This window comes from Plectropomus leopardus, chromosome 16 (assembly GCF_008729295.1).
Source record: "Plectropomus leopardus isolate mb chromosome 16, YSFRI_Pleo_2.0, whole genome shotgun sequence".
Lineage (NCBI taxonomy): Eukaryota > Metazoa > Chordata > Actinopteri > Perciformes > Serranidae > Plectropomus > Plectropomus leopardus.
Genome location: NC_056478.1, coordinates 5,504,120 through 5,523,011, shown reverse-complemented (window position 1 = coordinate 5,523,011; position 18,892 = coordinate 5,504,120). Strand labels below are relative to the sequence as shown.

At 37.1% G+C, this 18,892-nt stretch overlaps 1 protein-coding gene across 1 annotated transcript; it reads right to left on the bottom strand.

Moving 5' to 3' along the window:
* Positions 1-5,364: 5,364 nt before the first annotated feature.
* On the bottom strand, positions 5,365-18,293 carry LOC121955111 (echinoderm microtubule-associated protein-like 1). The gene is made up of 7 exons (XM_042502914.1): positions 18,075-18,293; positions 12,020-12,220; positions 9,641-9,770; positions 7,056-7,133; positions 6,197-6,225; positions 5,967-5,993; positions 5,365-5,701 (listed from the first exon to the last, which is right to left on the bottom strand). Exons 1-7 carry the CDS (start codon positions 18,232-18,234, stop codon positions 5,427-5,429), a joined length of 900 nt encoding a protein of 299 aa, XP_042358848.1. The 5' UTR covers positions 18,235-18,293; the 3' UTR covers positions 5,365-5,426.
* Between the last annotated feature and the right edge of the window lie 599 nt (positions 18,294-18,892).

Here is an 18,892-nt window from a genome sequence, read left to right as displayed (position 1 = left end):
AGTTTGACGATAATGAAAAAATTAGTCCTCGTTGTAAAGGAAGAAACTGTTATTTTATTTAGCTGATCTGGATTCACTGGTTACAACTTTAACTTCCACATTATTACTCTGATGAGCCTGTTGACGGCTTTTATCTCCACAGGAGGGCGCTGAGACTGTGGAGCTTAGAGTCACTTCAACATCCTTCACAAGTTTATGAAAGGTCACAGTGACAGATATCACAATATTATATAACCAAACGAGAACAAAACGGTTTCTGCATCAGGATTAATGCATCTAATCAGCAAAATCTGACGATGAGTAAGCAGAGGATCAGTATTTTTTTAAAATGGGCGTTATTTTGCCATGTGTTTGTGTCTAAATGACTGATGGGAACAACAATTTATTGGTCCATTATTGAGAAGGAGCGTGCAAAAGGCTGCTATTTAACCACTTGTATGCACCATCAATTTACATCCACTAACAACAACAACAAAAAAACAGAAAAGTTTGTTTTTTTAAAAAAATAACAAAGAAATGACCCTAAAAACTGCTTAAAAATTATAGTAATTCAGTGAAAATAATTTCAAATATAAATAATATGATGAAGATAAAATGAAGTTTCTGGATTTTTTTTCTGAGCTTTTTTAAAAATAATATTCTAATACTACCAATTTCTTGCAATTTCCATAACATTTCTTATCAAGTTTCTCATTGTATTTTTTCTCATGTTTTTGAAAGATTTTTTTTTTTTTTTTAAATTCAGGGTTCACGGTTTATATACTTGTGCAAGACATCTGAATGCAACACAAGACGCGTGATTTCAATCCAGGTTTCAAAGGGTTAAATTTTTTTTTTTTTAAATTTTTTTTTTTAAATTTTATCTAATCAATGTAAAACATACTCAAAGTCAACAGTCACTAAATAAAACACATAAAAAACACATTGGTCCGTCTTTCCACGGTTTCAAAAATCAGCTCTGGTTCCACCAGTTTTGTATCATGACGTGTTTATAGCACGTGTAAGTGAATTACAGTAAAATATTCTTTATCTTACCAGCACCAAGATCGTCTTCCTCATCACTCCGCTCAAATCTCCTGGCTTTTGGGGCTGCTGCTCGAACGCATAGCCTGGAACACAGATTATACTTCCAAATTTTCATCTCTGAAAGAAGAAATGATCATTTTATCAGTGATAGCGCTTGAATTTTGCATTGGTGCCACTTCTCTTGAATCTCATCAGGCGGACACTTTAAATCCTACTATAAACCATATTATCTTTCCCCAGGTGGAAATTTCCATTTGTTACAATCGCTCTGATGTCAGCATTAAGAATAATAGCGAGTAGAAATAAGCACCAACACAGTATATAAGAATATAAAATAGAAATACAGTAAGAGCAGACAGCTGGCACAGCATGTAAATATTTGAATTATAGTATGTAAAAAAAGTATCAAAAATATAAGAACACAAATATGTGTGCAAAGCTACAATAAGAACAATCTATACATGAGAAAGGATAGCAATAAGAATATATACAAAATATAAAACGTGTACCATGTTGAATATGACATGATACATTCAAGAGTTTAAGAATACTGCATATATGAGTAATCACATAGAGTAATGTTGTGGTTGAAATAGAAACATTGCACCAAATATTGCAGTGAATATTGTGATACAGAGAATTATTGCACCTTAAAAACCATATTGCACATTTGAAATAATAATAAATAAATTGTGGAACTGAATTGTAACTGTATGAAGTCAAAGTGGCAGTCAGTTTTACATTTGACTGATTTTTTTCACCAAATACAAAAACACATATCACCTTAAGTTGACACATGTTTTTTAATCTAAATATTAACGTTCATTTTCCTAATTATTAGTCTCCAAACAGATAATGGCCTTATAAAGGATACAAAAAGAGTAGAAGTAGGTTAACGTTCTTAAACTCACATAAAACTGTAAAAGTATTTAGTGTTAATCAAATATAAACAGATATTATGTAACTGTGTTGCCTATTTCTTTACAAAAATGTCTTTAGAAACATATTTTATTGTCCTGTTTGGTTGTAATTCGAGAATTTCGTAACAAAAAGCGAGTATCACACTATTAACTGCTTAGTAACAATGGAGGCTGAAAATACTGAGCTCGAATGTTAAAACTAAGCAGCGCTGATAAAATATGAACCAATATTCTGTTTCTGTGTCGCTTAAAATGTCTTTAGAAACATATTTTAGCTTACCTTTTAGCTGAAAGTTAAGATTGTTTATTATCACCGGGCTGCCATATTGACTCCCGCCGAAAAACGGCGACGCTTTCATTACGTCATCCACCACGGACGTGATGAATTCTGGGAGTTGTAGGATTCCGACCTCTTGAGCAAACGCAAACGGCACATCGTTTTTTCTCTGTTTTCTCTGGTCATGTGGGACCAAGTACAAAAGTATTTACATCTTTTTTACTGTAAAGACGGACTAGTTTATGAAAATACTGCCTTGCCAGCAGTAAAATACTTCTTTTGATGTGAAAATATGCAGACTTTCATTTATTTAGATTTTTTTAGACATTTATTTAGAATTTTGATTCTGTTTTATGTTGATAAAATTACTGTTTATTTATGTATTTATTTGTTTTTATGTATTTATTTTTAATTTTATATTTATTTATTTAATTAGAGTTTTTTTTTATTTGAATGTAAACAATGATATTATTTTGAGTTATACAAAATGAAAAGGCCTGTGGCAAATGCACATATTGCACATATTTATAACAACCAAAATAAATATTAACCAATTAGAGGCATACAACTGGATCACCACAGTGTCCCAGTAATGCTGTGAGCAAAGAAAAAAGTCCCATGACTATTTGAAGTCCTCACCTTCATCTTTGACTATGTCAAACATCTGTGCATATAATGATATATATATATATATACATATATAAATTTATTTTTTTTTCTCCCAGAGAAGTAAATTACTGTTTATTCAATGGAGTCTGATGAGTTTGATGATAATTTTGGGGCTGTTTCTGGCTAAACAAAGGATCTTACTCTTTAACAAGAAGGTCTATCTCTGTGGGGATTATTTCCATAATGTTTTCAGAGACTTAGAATAATAATCTAAGTGGCAAAAACAATAACTTTTAGTGGACGTACATTCACAGTTCATGTTGCCCCAGGTGGTTATATTGCAGCCCGTTTTAACACTCGCTCAATACTGGACCAATTTTCAAAAACTGTCAGTCACTTAGACACAAAAAAGGGAAAAGAGTGGTTAAAAAAAAAGTTACTCTTCAGACTCAAGCTTTATTTGAGTGAATCAAATCCTAAAAAAAGCTCATGCTGTGGAGTTTTTCTCACAGTTGGAGTGGAAAATGTTGCACCAGGCAAAACTCTTAACATTTTCCACAAGTCTTCATTTGACTGTTTATGCAACTGAAAAGGTCATGGCTCATGATTTACAGCAATTTCCTGCTCATCAAAACGTTCAGTGACCATTTATTCCCTGCAGTCACTCTGTAAAAGACCGTTTCCCTCGTCAGAGCGAAGCTTCAGCATCTGATTGAGGTGACTGCACTTTTCTCGCTCTCCAAGGGGCTGATTGGACTCAACCCCGGCAGGAAAAACGCAGCACACAGTGAAACAGGATCTCTGCTGGAATATAAAGTACTCTTCATTTAGCTGGATCAATAAGGCGCCAGAACTCCAACCCTGCACACACACACACACTTAATGGCAAATAACACAAAGAGAAGTCATCCCATTTGTGATCATAGTGGGTTTTTTTTATTTGTCCTGAACTAGAATGAGCCGTTTGGACTGAATTTGATACACACTGTTTATTATTTATGTTAAAGTGGAACATTAACTACAAAACTGTTAAAAACATCACAGCACGCAGGAAGGAGACACCCAGTGACACACACTCATTGACATAAAACAGTCAGCGCTCAAAGATGACTACAAACACACATCCTCGCCTTACAAACGCCAGCGACGCAGGGAACGTTTACAGTGCACACAGGCATTCAGTGAAACAAAACACAGACGTGGGAGACGGATCTATGACTACTGCGGACTCAGAGGAGGCTAAAAATAAATTAAAGCTTTCATACTGTACTATCCTTGAAACAAATAATCATGTCATTAAACACTCTATTTACTCAGACCTGTGTTTTGAAATGTTGTAAGAGCTCATGTTGTACATACCTGAAATTAACAGTCCGAATGTACTACAAAGGAAAATCCCTGCAGTAGAGGCAGTACACTCATCCTTGTTTTTAACAAAACAATCGTCAGAATAAATGTTGGGCTTGTACGTTTCTGCAAATCGCAGAATTGTTGTGTCATTGTGTTTACGTTTTAACAAAGCTGTGGTTGACGTCTGCATAGGCACAAAAACCACTTGGTTATGGGAAGGAAAATATCATGTTTTGGGTTAATATACACAGTTTTGGAGCCACAATCACAGCTGGAAATGCAAATGATGTTTTGCTTAAAACACCTTATTTTGGGTGCACAGTCAGAGCTAAAAATGCCACTGATTTCACAGTTTTGGGTGTGCAATCGTTGCTGAAAATACCACAATGACTCACTAAAAAACAGTTGGTGGCACAGTCGCAAGTAGAAATGCCACAGGTGTCTAACTGAAAAATACCTAGTTGGAGAACAATTGCTGCTGATCGCTTCCCAAAACACCCTCAGCAGTTGGCACAATCGCTGGTGAAAATGCCATTGATGTCCTCCTAAAAAAACATTCAGTAAGGGGCATAATCGCACTGTAAATGTTGCCAATGTGTCCCAAAAAACGTCCAGCTTTAGTGGCAGAATCAGGAAATGCAGCCAAATTCTCAGTAAAAAATAGCCAGTTTTGGTGGCACAGTCACCACTGAAGAAGAGACCGATGTCTTGCTAAAAAACACAGTTTTTTATGGCACAATGTCTCATTGAAAATAACCCACTTCTGATGGCACAATTTCTGCTGGAAATGCCAAAAATCACCAAAAATAGCTCAGTTTTGGTGGTACAGTCACAGATGTAAATGCTGTCAAAGTCTCACTAAAAACACTCATGTTTGGTGAAACATTTGGGACTGGAAATCTAATATTGTTGTACTATATAATCTGTTATTGTCTAGTTATAAAATGACTAGTTTTGGACTGATTATAAACTTAGTTCTTATACACATATTCTGAACTAAGTCACTTTAAAAATGAGCATTTCAATGTATGAAATGCTCAAATGTAACATAACTGTGGTTTGCAGAAACATACAACGCCAACATTTTCTTCTGGCGACTGAGCTAAAATCAATTTCTTAATGTTTTTTTCAACACTGGAAGAAAGTCTTAATTTGCAGTTTCTGTTTAAGTGGTTGATTGAGGCTCTTTAATTTGTTTGGGGTCGATGGCACGGACAAATTTGTAACAAATCTATCCTCCTGCCTCAGTAACAAATCTGAAAGTACTGGCTGGGCGATTTGAGGGGGCTCTTGTAGCTGGATGTTTCCTGCGGTGGGCTCTGGCTGGTTGTGGTTTTCTGCAGGTTTAAGGTGAACGACGGGGTCGTCTTCCTCCCCTCGGGCTTGCTGCCCCCCTTCGCCTGAGGGTTGTTGGGAGCGGCCGTGGGCCTGCTGTTGGCAGGCACCGCGGCCGTGGATTTGGCGGTCTCAGAAGACCCAGTCTTTCTTGCGAGGGGGCTCAGATAGATCTGCATAGTCACTAAGTGAAGTGGTGAAATGAGGTGAGGAGGGTGAGTGAACAGACGAGATGTGACGTCGGTCAGCGGGGAGGGTGAGAGCGGAGGTCGGAGGTCAGGTGGTGAGGAGGTTTGAAGAAGAAGAAAAAGGGTGCAAGGGGTGAGGGGAAGGCACACAAGTCATGGTGAGATGTGACAAAAAATGAAGGATAAAATAACAGCTCAAACATGATGCTCCTGACTTTTCCAAACGGTGTATTAATGTGTATTGTTAGGGATGAATCCTACCTTTGCAGTGTGTCACACGCCTTATTCCTGCACAGAAACAACACACAAACACAGAGCTCCATCTCACTTACATGCAGCAAACAAAGCCACTGTCATGTCAGGCTTTCGCTAAATCACTTTTTTAAACAAAGGCCGACTCAGCAGCTGCTGTATTTCACAGTCTTGTTATGAGGCTGGATGATGCCAGAAACAAAACAACAAAAAAACTGCAGGGAGAGCTGCTCACTTACCTACGTTTACTGCAGCCTCCTTGGACTTGCTACTGTTATAATGAGACAGAGAGGATTTGATATGGAAACAGAAGAGGAAAAGAGGAGGAGAGACAAACAGCGACACAGAAAAAAAATCAGTTTCAGGTTGACTGAACAGTTAAACATCCTCCAGAATTCAAGACATAAAACACTTCTTTTGTCCTTGCAGATGAAATTATGTTTGGTTACTCTCAGGCTGCTAGCTGTGCACAAACAATAGACTGTATATAAAGATACATAAATAAGATATAAGATCTGTATGTGCAGTCTATGGCACAAACATAACAAAACATGAAATAAAAGTTAAGTTAAAACATTAAGAAAAAGATTTTTAAAAAAAAAAGACAGTAAAACTACAAAAAAATTACAAGATCAAACAGTGGCAAGTACCTCTAAGCATAAGTAATTATATAATGATCATGATAATGGTAACGATAATGCAAAGTGTGTCTTACATGTCAATAAATAAAAGCAGCAGCAGCTTTAAAGTGCATCGTGGATTTAAAGTGCTGGCTTTGAGAATGTTTCTCTGTGGTTTGAGGTGTTTTCACATAAAACGGGACGTTAAGGTTGAATCTTCGATTTAATTTGAGAGATTTGACTCTGACTTGATTGGACAGGTCACCCAAAAATCAGTGGAAATGTATAAGAGCCTATATGCCTTAGTTTGCAAAAAGTGTACATGAAAAAAAGAAAAGGTATTTATAAAACAAGAGGAGAAAAGGCAAGGAATTAAAGATATAAGTGGTGAGAGCGCATTTTTAAACTTGGCTACATAATGATAGACACAGAAAAAAGCATTTGTTTTGTGGATTAAAATGCAAGATCAGCTTCTCACCCTTCTGGAGGCTTCTTACAGGCTGCAGATGTGGGCCGTTTAGAGTCCTTCACACTCCCTGGTGGGCTCCTCACACCACTGAGAGGAACAGAAAAAATCATGTATGTTCATGGCTGTTCTGTTTTAAGCTTTTATTTCAACATTTATTTCAATATGCATCTAGTTTAACAGTCTTAACATTACTGTAATTAAGATTCATAAGCCACATTGTTAATCTCAATGGAAATTCTACTAACTAAGATGAAGAAATATTGATGGAAATTGCAGTTTACTTTTTTAATAGGATGCAACAAGATTGATGGGAATTTAAACTTTTACAGTGAGATGAAAAATGTTTTCACCACTTCGTCTTGGTAGCATCTATATATATTGTTGCCAGTTTTTTTTTGTTTGTTTGTCTTTTTCAAGTCAGCACTATGGCATCAAAAATCTTGATATTTAAAGTTAAACATGAATTAAGTAATTCATAGCACTTAAATATTGCACTTTGCAAACCATCTCTCTGGCTGTATGTGGTTTAAATTTTTCTCTTTGTAATTTCCAGTGGTTCACTTCAAGTTTTGCATTAAAAAAAAATTAAAATTAAGATAAGGTCCCGGCATGAAATAGCCAAAAACTGTTTTTTTGTGTGTGTGTGTAGATTACTATTCTGCTGTGATATTGCATTTTTTAAATGGTTTGGGACGCTTCGAGAACCAGAGCGATTTGGTGGAAAAGAGGTATTAGAGGATTCAGCAGATCCATCTTAAATTTGGCCACCATAATCAGAATCATAATAATTCCTCCACGATGCCAAATTGCATGTGTCGCCATGACACAAGAAGCTGTTGTAATTTGACTTTACATAATCCGATCAGTCCAATGCAAATTCAGCAAAATACTGAAATGTGAATTATTAGTTAAAGAAATAAACAGTATCTTATTTAAAAAGGCGAGCTTTTATTTATCTATTTTAGATCTTTTTTGGGGGGCAGTTTTGCCTTTAATTGACAGGACAGAATGTAACATGAGAGGTGATGACATGCAGCAAAGGGCCACCAGCAAGGACTCTGCCTTTTGTACATGGGTCACCCGCTCCATCCACTGAGCTACTGGGCGCCCTGTATTTTATTTATTTAATCAATTCCAACATTAAATATTAACATTTAAATATCAGTCACATCTGACAATTACCTATTCAGTTCTTGACAAAATTATTATGTTTCATTAATGTGCTCCAAAGCTGCTTCAGGCTCACTAAAAAAAAAAATTTTTTTAAATTACTTTCATATTAATATAAAGAGTACTGTACTCTACACTTCTATATAATAATAATAATAGAAATGAAAAGTACAGTACTAATAATAAAAATGTATTTTATTTATGAAGCACTTTTAAAGGAACTCAAAGAAACTGTACAAAGAAAAATGCAGCAAAATTATTTTTTAAAAATGCAGCAAAAGTATAAAAATTGCAGCAAAAGTATAAAAAAATGTATATTACACATATTGAGTGAAAGTATTTGCACAGGTGCAGACGGTGAAATATGAATGTCTAATGCATCAATTTTAAACACATTTCCTTGGAATGACATATTTCTGCTGCAGTTTTGAACAATGCTTGGCGGCGCACGTGTTACTGTAATAATGGACCCGCTGAGGTGGTCGTCCGGCTGCTGAATGTGTTTTACTTCAAATCTATGCAATAAATTCATGCAGAGGACATTGAATGAAAACAGATGTGGCCACGGACGGATGAGAAGCAGCTGGAGGCAACAAGTAATAAAGAGAAAGAGAAGCGGATGTCGATGTGAGAGAGAGAAATAACGACAGGAGGTGAGGAGAGATTAATTAGTGTAGATAAAAGGTGAGATGAGAGCAGAGAGAAATGAACCACTGCTGCTAATGATGATGATGATGATGATGATGATGATGCTTCACACTTCATCCGAACACTGAACAGACAGCCTTAAGTGAACAGAGATTAACTTCTCTCTGTGCAATTATACCAGCGTACTCCTAATATAGCAGCAGCACATTAAGGTACCACAGAGACAAACTATCATGCTTTCTGACTAATGCTACCTACTGGCAGCATCATTTGAAAGGTAATAGAGAGGAAGAGCGCGGAACGATTCTTCGCTTTATTGCTTTGAAATAAAGACGAGTGTTTGGAATAATTATTGGGAATCTGTCTGTTTCTTGGATAATGGAGGGTGTCTGCTGATTGCTTTAGCACATGAAATAATGAGAAGTGAAGCCTGAGATCTGAGACTGAAGCTTCATTTTAAGCTGCTGGATCAGAGCTGTACTCCATTAACACTGTGTGTGTTTTATGATGCGTGCTGTCAGAGATGACAGGAATGCCTTTTTGTTTTCCTCATTAAGAAATCAATCAATAATTTTAACCTTTTTGTTTTACAGATTTACAAATGCTAATTAAGATCTTTCTCTCAGTTAATTCATGAATGAAATACTCAAAATATCAAAAATGACAAAAAAAACAATCTATTATATTGCAAGTAAGATTTAGATTATTGCATGAGATGATGTTCTGTCTGCAGACTGAGCAGCAGCAATATTTATTTATTTATTTTTATTTTTTACCTGCGGGGCGGTGTTGGGCTGTAGTTCCTGGCTGTGGAGCTGGAGGGCAGCGTGGAGCTCTTCTTCACGGAAGCAGCGCTGGAGGTCACCATGGGCGGTCTGGAGGGCAGAGCCAGAGACACGGGCCGGGCTGTAATCACACACACACACACACACACACACACACACACACACACACACACACACACACACACACAGTGTTTGTGAATGGAGGTTAAAAAGGTGAAACTATAGACATGAAAAGCAAAGAATTATTTGGACATTTCCTCAACCAAATTTCAGAAATATCTTTGTTTACATACAGTCACCGAAGAAACTACTGACAAATTTTAAGATGCTTTACTGATGCTTACCACATTTCTGTCGACACTAAGTTTATAACCTTTTTCTACAACTTAAATTCTACAAAATACATAAATAAACAAAACACAATGTAATGATTTGAATATCTTGTACGACACACACTGGGGTATTCAGTATTCAGCACATGAAAATGTCTTTTATTGAAAGTATTTCCAATAAAGCTATTCACATGCAATATAAACCAGACATTAGTCTTAGTAAAAGTTAAAAGCTCCAACAACTGGTGTCCTCAGTTTTCAAACACTTATTATTAAAAGAAAAACTGATGCCACAAAGAAGTAAACAAGCTCCTGTCCTGACTTTTTTGGAACATGTTGCAGACATCAAATTTAGAACGAGTGCATATTTACATAAAAACTACAAAGTTTGTAAGTTTGATCATTATGTATCTTTGTCTTATTGTCTTCATGTGAATATAGGTCAAATCATTTTTTCAAATCATTGCATTCAGTTTTTATTAATATTTAATGCAGTGTCCCAGCATTTCTTTTCAGAAATGGGGTTGTTTAAACTACTGTCTATATAATACACACCGTATAAAAGAATTAGAACCATCAGTTTATTAGTTGATCAGGTTAATTGGCAACCATTTCCATAATTGTCGTCATTTTTCAAGCAATAACATTTTGCAAAGAGTGAGGATCTTGCAAGTTCACTATTTGCTAGATCACAGCTGAATTCCTTATGAGATTATTTCCCGTCCTGCTCCTGGTGGAAAATATTACACCAAACTCTCTTTAAGAAATGTGACATTTTAACAGTTCCTCACGTGTTGCAAAAACACAAAACTCTAGAAGCACATGATAAAATGTGTCCAGTGTCAACAGTATTCTTGTCGAATTCGGCATCATTGTGGTCCATAAAGATCAACTGTATTTGTGTTCAAATTTTACATTTTGGATTTTGTTGCTTCATCTCTCTTCCAGCCTCTGTTGGTTACCTGCACTATTTCAGCGTGAGAACTTCACTTTTTGTTTGAGCCAAGACTAAAACTTGCAATAAAATTAAACATGTTTGATTTTGTCAGAATGTCAAAATGAGAAAGACTGACTAACGACAGCTCAGACTGAGATTAATGACCATCATGCACTAAATAATCTGAGGGCATGTCACGACTCATCAAAACGCCCATGAAATTATTCTGACAATGGACATTTTTTTATGTAACTTTATTTGTTTGTAAAGTCGTTTGGGGTGAGTCTGGCATTAGTTTCCGCATCTCACATTTGAGCATTTGCTGCTTTGTCTTTTGTGACCGTATATTTTTGGAGATTTTTTTTGGACAAAACAAGCAATTTAATCACATCACATTTGGCTGAAGTAATCTCTAAAAGGCATTTTTTTTCACTTTTTTCATGACATTTTATCAACTAAACAAAATATTGATTAATCAGGGCAATAAATGAATCATTGATGATGAAAATAATCATGATTTACAGCTCTAACATGTATACGTCTTAGCTGACATCCTCAAATGTAGACAAAGATGTCAGCTGAACATACAATAGCAACACCAAATCACCTCTGCCTTGTGTATCATAAAATCCATGCATGTTGACTAACAAATGATAACTGTCACTTACAAAAATCAATAATTATTAATAATATGGCTCTCACTTGAACTTAAGCTAAAACAGTCAGTGCTGTTTTAAAGTGGAAATAGACACAATTGTGCGCTTCAACTTATAATTATGATGTATATATTAAATGAACAATGTAATGGCAAAATAATATTATCAGTGATTGGATTGGTTCCCTATAAGGTTTGTTTTCACTATGTAATTCTGTTATTTGATACGATCATCGGGGAAAATGACTTAAAGCACAGAGAACATATGTCAACCACTGCACAACCAAAACATGAAAAGGACAGTGCTTTTGTTTTTCCCAGTAGAAATTGATGACTATACCCCGTAACAGAAACAGTGTGCGGTGTTAAACATTGTTTTTTTTACCAACTGGCCTCAAATTAACACATGGGTTATGAAAATAATCCACATGCAGATATTTTCTCACCTTTGGCGCCCGGTGCTCTCCTGCCAGCAGCAGACGCAGCAGCAGCTGCCTGGTGCTCCTCGGAGATGTTGAGCCTCTTGAGGACGTCAGCCAGAGCCATCTTCAACAGCTGGATCTCATCTTCCTGCATCTGCATCCTCTGCTCCAGGTAGGTCAGCCGGTCCGCCACGTCCAGACCACTGGCTGCCGAGCTGCGGTCATCTGAAGGAAAGATAGAAAACAGAAAACAGGATGAAAACTAGATAGATAGATAGATAGATAGATAGACATAGCGTGACATGTTTTCACCAGGATTATGTTGTTTTTTATGCTTTGTCAACATTACATAACTGATGACATGCTTAACGTCCACTAAAAAAAGCATAATAATCCAAGGCATTCATTGAATATTTGCAAGCCTGCAAACGGTGTCTAAATGTGTTAAAATGTGCAGATTTTAGATTTTAGTTAGAAAGAGCTTGATATTCAACAGCGGGTGTCAGTGACATACAGTACATAACCACAAAGACACGGGGAGAGGGAACGAAAGGTGCCAAGAAACATGCAGTTGACTCATCATGAAACCATGCAAAGAAAGAAAACAATCCTGCAGCCACAAAGCAAGAAAGTCAACCGTCTGCTCACTAAAACAACACTGACACAGAGGAAGTGTATGAAGCTAGAACAGTGACAGTAAGATTTTGCATCTAAAATAAAAATTAGCATTAAAAAAAGAAACATTAGCACTGAAAAAAAAGTTGCACCGACAAATAAATGCAAAGGCATTTTTTTAATATTATTATTTTGATAATTTTAGCATTTGGATGTCTTTTTCAATGACCGCCTTTTAATTTTTTTCCTTATGCCACTCTTGAAGGACTGTGGGTAAGAAGAGGAAGAGGAGGTCACAGAACCAAAATGACTGGCTGATCCAGTGTGTGATTTTAGACAGCATGCCTGCATTGTGGAACCAAAAGAGCCATGATATTTCACACAACAGCATCAACCTCTAGTTTGTCAGAAAACATATGCGTCTGCAGGGCTTCAGAAAGAAAAACAATGGCATAACATGGCAATAGGAATCATAACCGTCTCTGTTTTATAGCAGCTGATCTCGTCCTTTACTCAGAGATTAACAAGCTCCCAGACCTCATTGTTTTCCCAATTTGTGGACATTTACGGCCACTATTCCTCTTAAAGTTACATGCTAACTGTTACCAGCGGCTTTTTAAATCTCCCACAGTGGATCGCGCACATAACACATCAAAACTTCACACCTGTCCTGCGTACGGTCCGGCTGGATGTCCTGTTTATACAGACTATGTTTCGGCACTGTTTCGACCTCCCGAGGCGGCTTAAAGGCGAGACAACTCTGTCCTTCCATCTCACCATCAGGCAGCATAATGGCACGATATTTCTGCCTTGAACAGCGACAGTGACAGAAATGTTGCATAGAATAACTGACACTGAAAATAATAATAATAATTAATGCCTATGTTTTATCTTCCTTTTTCACCGCCAAAATGTACTGACACTTTTCTACCTCTTGTAGTAAAAAAATTGATCATTTTTTGAAATTCTACCATAAATGCATCTTTAAGGTTTATCTCGCTTGGCAACAAAATGTAAACATAATCAGAGAAAGGGATGAGCTCTTCAGCATCCACTGATACGTAGAAGAAATCAAGCTAATGAGGTCACAGCACAGCTGGTCATCAGACGGCAGCATGTAAACAAAGGTCGCACAGCACACATCCTGTAACAAACTAAAATTTCCCTTTCACTCAGTTTCTAATTTTTTCCTTTCACTGCTGCCAATCATCGGTCCAACACAGTAACAGTAGTTCAGAGGTGGATACCGTGGGTGACACTGGACCCTGATGAGCAGTCAGGGTGCCTCTGCTGGCTGGCTGGGCCCTCCTCCACAACACCAGCCGTCTTCCTCCTCTTCCTCTCCTCTCGCGAGCACACTCTCTCGCTCCTCTTTCCTCCTCTGGTTCCAGTCTTACAGGCCGGCTCTCCCTCCATCTGATTCTGATCCACTGGCTGGCGTCCACTAAGATCTCATCTCCTTTGCTCCACTTGTGTCACACACACACACACACAAACACACACACTCACAGAGCAGCCTTTCTAATGTGTCGTCCGCCTCTGTTTACATCCAGGCTGTAATACAGCATCTACAGTATGTTGTGATCCGCTCACGTTTCCTTGGTGGTCGCCTAACACACTCTGGGACGTGGTGATGTGTATGACAGCGCTTAAAGCCCTTTTGCTCAGGGTGTGTGCTTATGTAAAGGTGGGGGTGGGGTTGATAATGCTTAAAAACTCGTCCAATTCAGCCTAAATTGTTTGTGCACGTGTGTGTGCATGTACATGCATGTGTGTGTGTGTGTGTGTGTGTGGGTGTGCAGACTACAATGATAATCCCTTAGACTGAGCCTCTTTGACCCCGCCCCCACACATAAGCCTCATGTCACTATGAGAGATGGAGACACAGAGAGGAAACAGCAGAAATAAACCTGAAATGTGGCCTGGTCTTATGCTGCGCCCGCCGCAGTAAACATCATGCTCATCCACAGAGTTACAGAGGTCACAGTGCAGGTCAGTCTGAGTAACAGGGAGGATGATGAAGAGGCCAAATACAGAAAAATAAACAAATAATGCTTTGCTGTTCTTGTAGAGTTAACACCAAAGGCTGAAAGCAAACACAGGAATTAAGTATGAAATGCAATAATGCGGTAAAGAATGATTTCCCTGCAGTTTGCAGATCAAATTGATAATGAGGAAAAGGGATTACTTACGTAATCTGTGTCCGTGTATGTTTTACCTATCAAAACTAATGATTCCCAATCATTGATCCCAAGACGATACATCTGCAGTTGCTATAGGGTTCATAAAAAGCAGCTCAGCTAATTAAAAAATAAATAAATTATCAGAAATTTAATTGATTTGATTAAAAAATATATTCCCATCTAGAGTCACGTATATAATGCCTAAATACCACGTGTCATAATTAAGAGCGTGACGTCTAACGTTACTTAACAAGCAAAGTTTAAGCAGAACTTGATATATGGTTAAAATAGATGGATAAGTTGCAAAAATTGTTTGATAATAGATAAACAGTTGAAATAGTTTGTTCAAGGTAATGGGTAAAATAGCTAAAGTAGAGGAAAACTGTTGAAATACTTTACATTAATAGCAGAATTGCAGAGATAGTTTGCTAAAAGTAATAGCTAAACAATTAAAATTGTTTTCTAAAAATGATGAATTAACAGTTGAAATTGTTTTCTAAAAATGATGAATAAATGAATGAAATGGTTATCTGAAGGTTGGCCTAGTAGTTCAACCGTTTAAATGAATTGTTGAAACAGTTAGCTAAAAGACATAGCTAACATTTAAATGGTTTAAATAGTAAACATTAGCTCAAAGTAAAGCTAAACTGTTGAGACACTTACCTAAAAATAATAGCTAAACGGTTGCTAAATGTAATAGATAATCAGTTGAAAAAGTTAGCTTAAAGTGATAAATAAATACCTAAAAGTGATAGGTAAATAATTGAAACAGTTCACATTAGCTAAAAGTAATAGCTAAACGGTTGACATCGTTATCTAAAAATAATAAATCATTGAAATAACTAATAAATAATCGCTAAACGGTTGAAACACTTAGCTAAAGTTAAAGCTACATAGATAAAATAACTGGCTTAGCTAATAGCTAAACAGTTGAAATAGTTAGTCGAAATATATAGTTAGATATCATTAGCTGCTAGCAACAGTTAGCTATTTAGTTAGCCGCTTGCTACAGTTGGCTAGTTAGTTAACTGCTCACTACTGTATGCTAGTTAGTTAACTGCTAACTACAGTTAGCTAGTTAGTTAGCTGCTAGCTACAGTTAGCTAGTTATTTAGCAGCTTATATCTTGCATACAGTATGTATATATGTTTAAACTTTTATCGATATGGGCAAAAAATACTACTCACAATGGTAACTCAGTAAGGGTCTTTTCGTAATTCAGTTAATTTTACTGAAACCATGAGTATACATTAAATAAGAAAGACGCAAAAAAGAGAAAAGTAATTGTAGAGGACTATTAGTGAAAAAAAGAAAAATATACGCTAGGGAAAAAAATGTCCAGAACACTATATTCATAATTATATATTAAAATAATTTTATAGAATTATTGTAGTTTTTAATCATTTTATTCAATATCATTTCTTGCTTTATTTATTTTAGTTTCTTCTCTTTTTTTGTTTTTGTTTGTTTGGACTTTTAGGCAAAAGTTTCAGGTAATTTTCTTGTACTTTTAACAAATTTCTTGTTAACCTGTGGGTCATATATTCCGTTGTTGCTCATTACCTTGTTACGATGTTTTTGAATAAAATAAAACCAATTTACCAAGGTTTCAAAAGGTTAAATAAATAATTTGATTGTATAATACTTTGTTTTGTGTGAAAGAAATTAAAATCCAATCCCATATGACACCTGTCCCAAATATAAACCTGAGGTTTTATGGTATTTCAAGATGCATGTTTAAAGTGTTAAAATCTTAATTCTTGGAAAGATAACTTTTTTGAGTTTTTCCTCCTGACAGAGCTGATCTGCTGTGGGTGAAGACTTTCAGTATAATCATGCCGCCAGCAGTAATCTGCCTCTCATGGAGAGTTGCGACTCGGTGTAGGCCTGTGATTTTCTATTTCTCCTCTTGTCCTGGCTGTGACTACATCCTCGTGCCACCTCCACAAACCCCATATGGGATTGGGATTAGAATAGCCTATAATCCCAGTGCTGTAAAAGGGAATTAGCAGCCCAAAGCTCAATCTCTGCACTAACTCGGCTATACAAAGAACAGGCAGGCTCCGCGGACGCCGTTCATGCAAATGTAAACACACAAACAAACACATGCACAAAGTCTATCTCAGTGCCTCACACATTTGCACATGTACAAACCGCCAATATACCGCTAACAGTTTCAAAATTCATATCGTAGCATAATGAAAATACATGCAGGCATAACTCCAGCAGAGTGTTTAATCTCTGCTTGCAGATGGTGTTTCTTGAATGAAGGAACAGCATCTGTCTGCTCACATCAGCACCCTGCATGCTGACACATACAGGCCATGTGTGCACAAGCCATCCTTCACATATTAGTCCACTGATACGAATATCCTGAGGGGACGGGACGGGGCAATTCCCCAAATCTCCTCAGTCGCGGCACATTCCACAGCACCAACAGTTTGACTGTGTGGAGTCTACAGGTGTACAGGAGTAGTGTTTACGTTTTGCTTGTTTAAATAAAGTATTGAACAGGTTGAAAGTGAAAATCTATATTGCAAAGAAATTGGAGAAATGTGGTTTTCCACTCATTGGATTCATGCTGCTTTCAAACAGGTTTAGTACAAAGTGTAGTCACTATGTTTTTTACTATTGCTGCCCTGTGAGATTAAAACCAGTACTAATATGCATGACCAAAAAGTGCCAGAAGTGTTTTCTGACACCATGTTTCAGAGGGCTTTAATGCGCCAAATTTCCAAAACAGGAAAAATCTGAATTTTCAAAATTAGCAAGAAAGGTTAGGTTAGGTTTTAAAAAAAGAAAAAAAAAGATATGAAAGAAAATAAATTTACCTGAAATAAAAAGAAACCCCAAAAAAACCTACATAGTATATCAGAGTTTTTCTATATTAACAGAATATTATTGTATTTTGGATAAACTGACCGTTTAGCATCTTAACCCTTTGAAACTTAGCATATTGGCTTGATTTCCTTCTAAAACATAACAGGGCAATGAGCATCTTAACAAGAAATGCCCAAAAATTTGTAAAAAAAAAAAAAATTACTGGGAAATGAGAAAAAAATAAAATAAAACACTCTAGCAAATGACCTAAAGAAATTTTTAGCAAATATATAATTAGAAGAATTAGAACTTTCTTTGCTGTTTGACTTTTCTTGCCAAGTTGCTCTTTTTTTCATGTTTTTGAAGGGGTGTTTTTGAGGTTGAGGGTTTTGTGAAAGGCATCTGAGTGCAGCACAAGAGAACTGATGTTGCTGTAGGTGTTAAAGAGTTAACTCGCTCACCTGTCATGAAGTCAGTGTCAGGCGCCAGCAGGGAGTCGCTGTGGTAGCTCTCCTTCAGCGAGGGCCTCCTCAGCAGGCCGTGGACCGTCTCCTCCATCCCCAGGCCCTGGTCCACCAGCTCCTCCATGTGTGAGTCCCCGTCCTCTGTGCTCGCTGCCATGGCGCTGATGGAGTGTGTCGTCCTGCGTGCTCCTGCTAAGTCCCATACGGTTCACTGCTAGGCTAATTCACCTTCCCTAAACCAGCGCCACCTCCTGCTCCCCCTCCCTCTCCCCCGCTGTCCTGTGAGGAGGGTATGAAGGGTGCAGGGAGTGGGTGATGTCACTCAGAGGACAGATTAAGGACCTGGTAAGCCATCTGAAGCTCAGGGGAGGACATGACGATGAGAGAGTAGGAGAGCGTAGTGTGTGTATGTGCGTGAGAGAGTGTGTAGACGGGGGTCAGGGAGGCCTCAGACTGGGATAACATCTTCAGATTAAAGGATACTTCGACCCCCCAGATGACCATTTGTATATCAATTACTCACCCTTCAACTGGTTTTTCTTGCATGTCTTCACGGTGAAGAAAAAGTGAAAAATCCCAAAACTGAGAAAATTCATGATGAATTCCTGAGGGTCCGTGTTTAACGACAGCAAAACTATATCAAAACATTTGTTTACACACTCTCACACAACTCGTGCAGTATAATCCAAGTCTCATTTATCAAGTCTACACTCGGTACTTCCCGAACAGACTTCCGATGGCGAAATGAACTAAAAGTTCCAGACACGATTAACAAAAACAGTAATTTTACCTCGCTGAACACAGGAGCTGCTGGT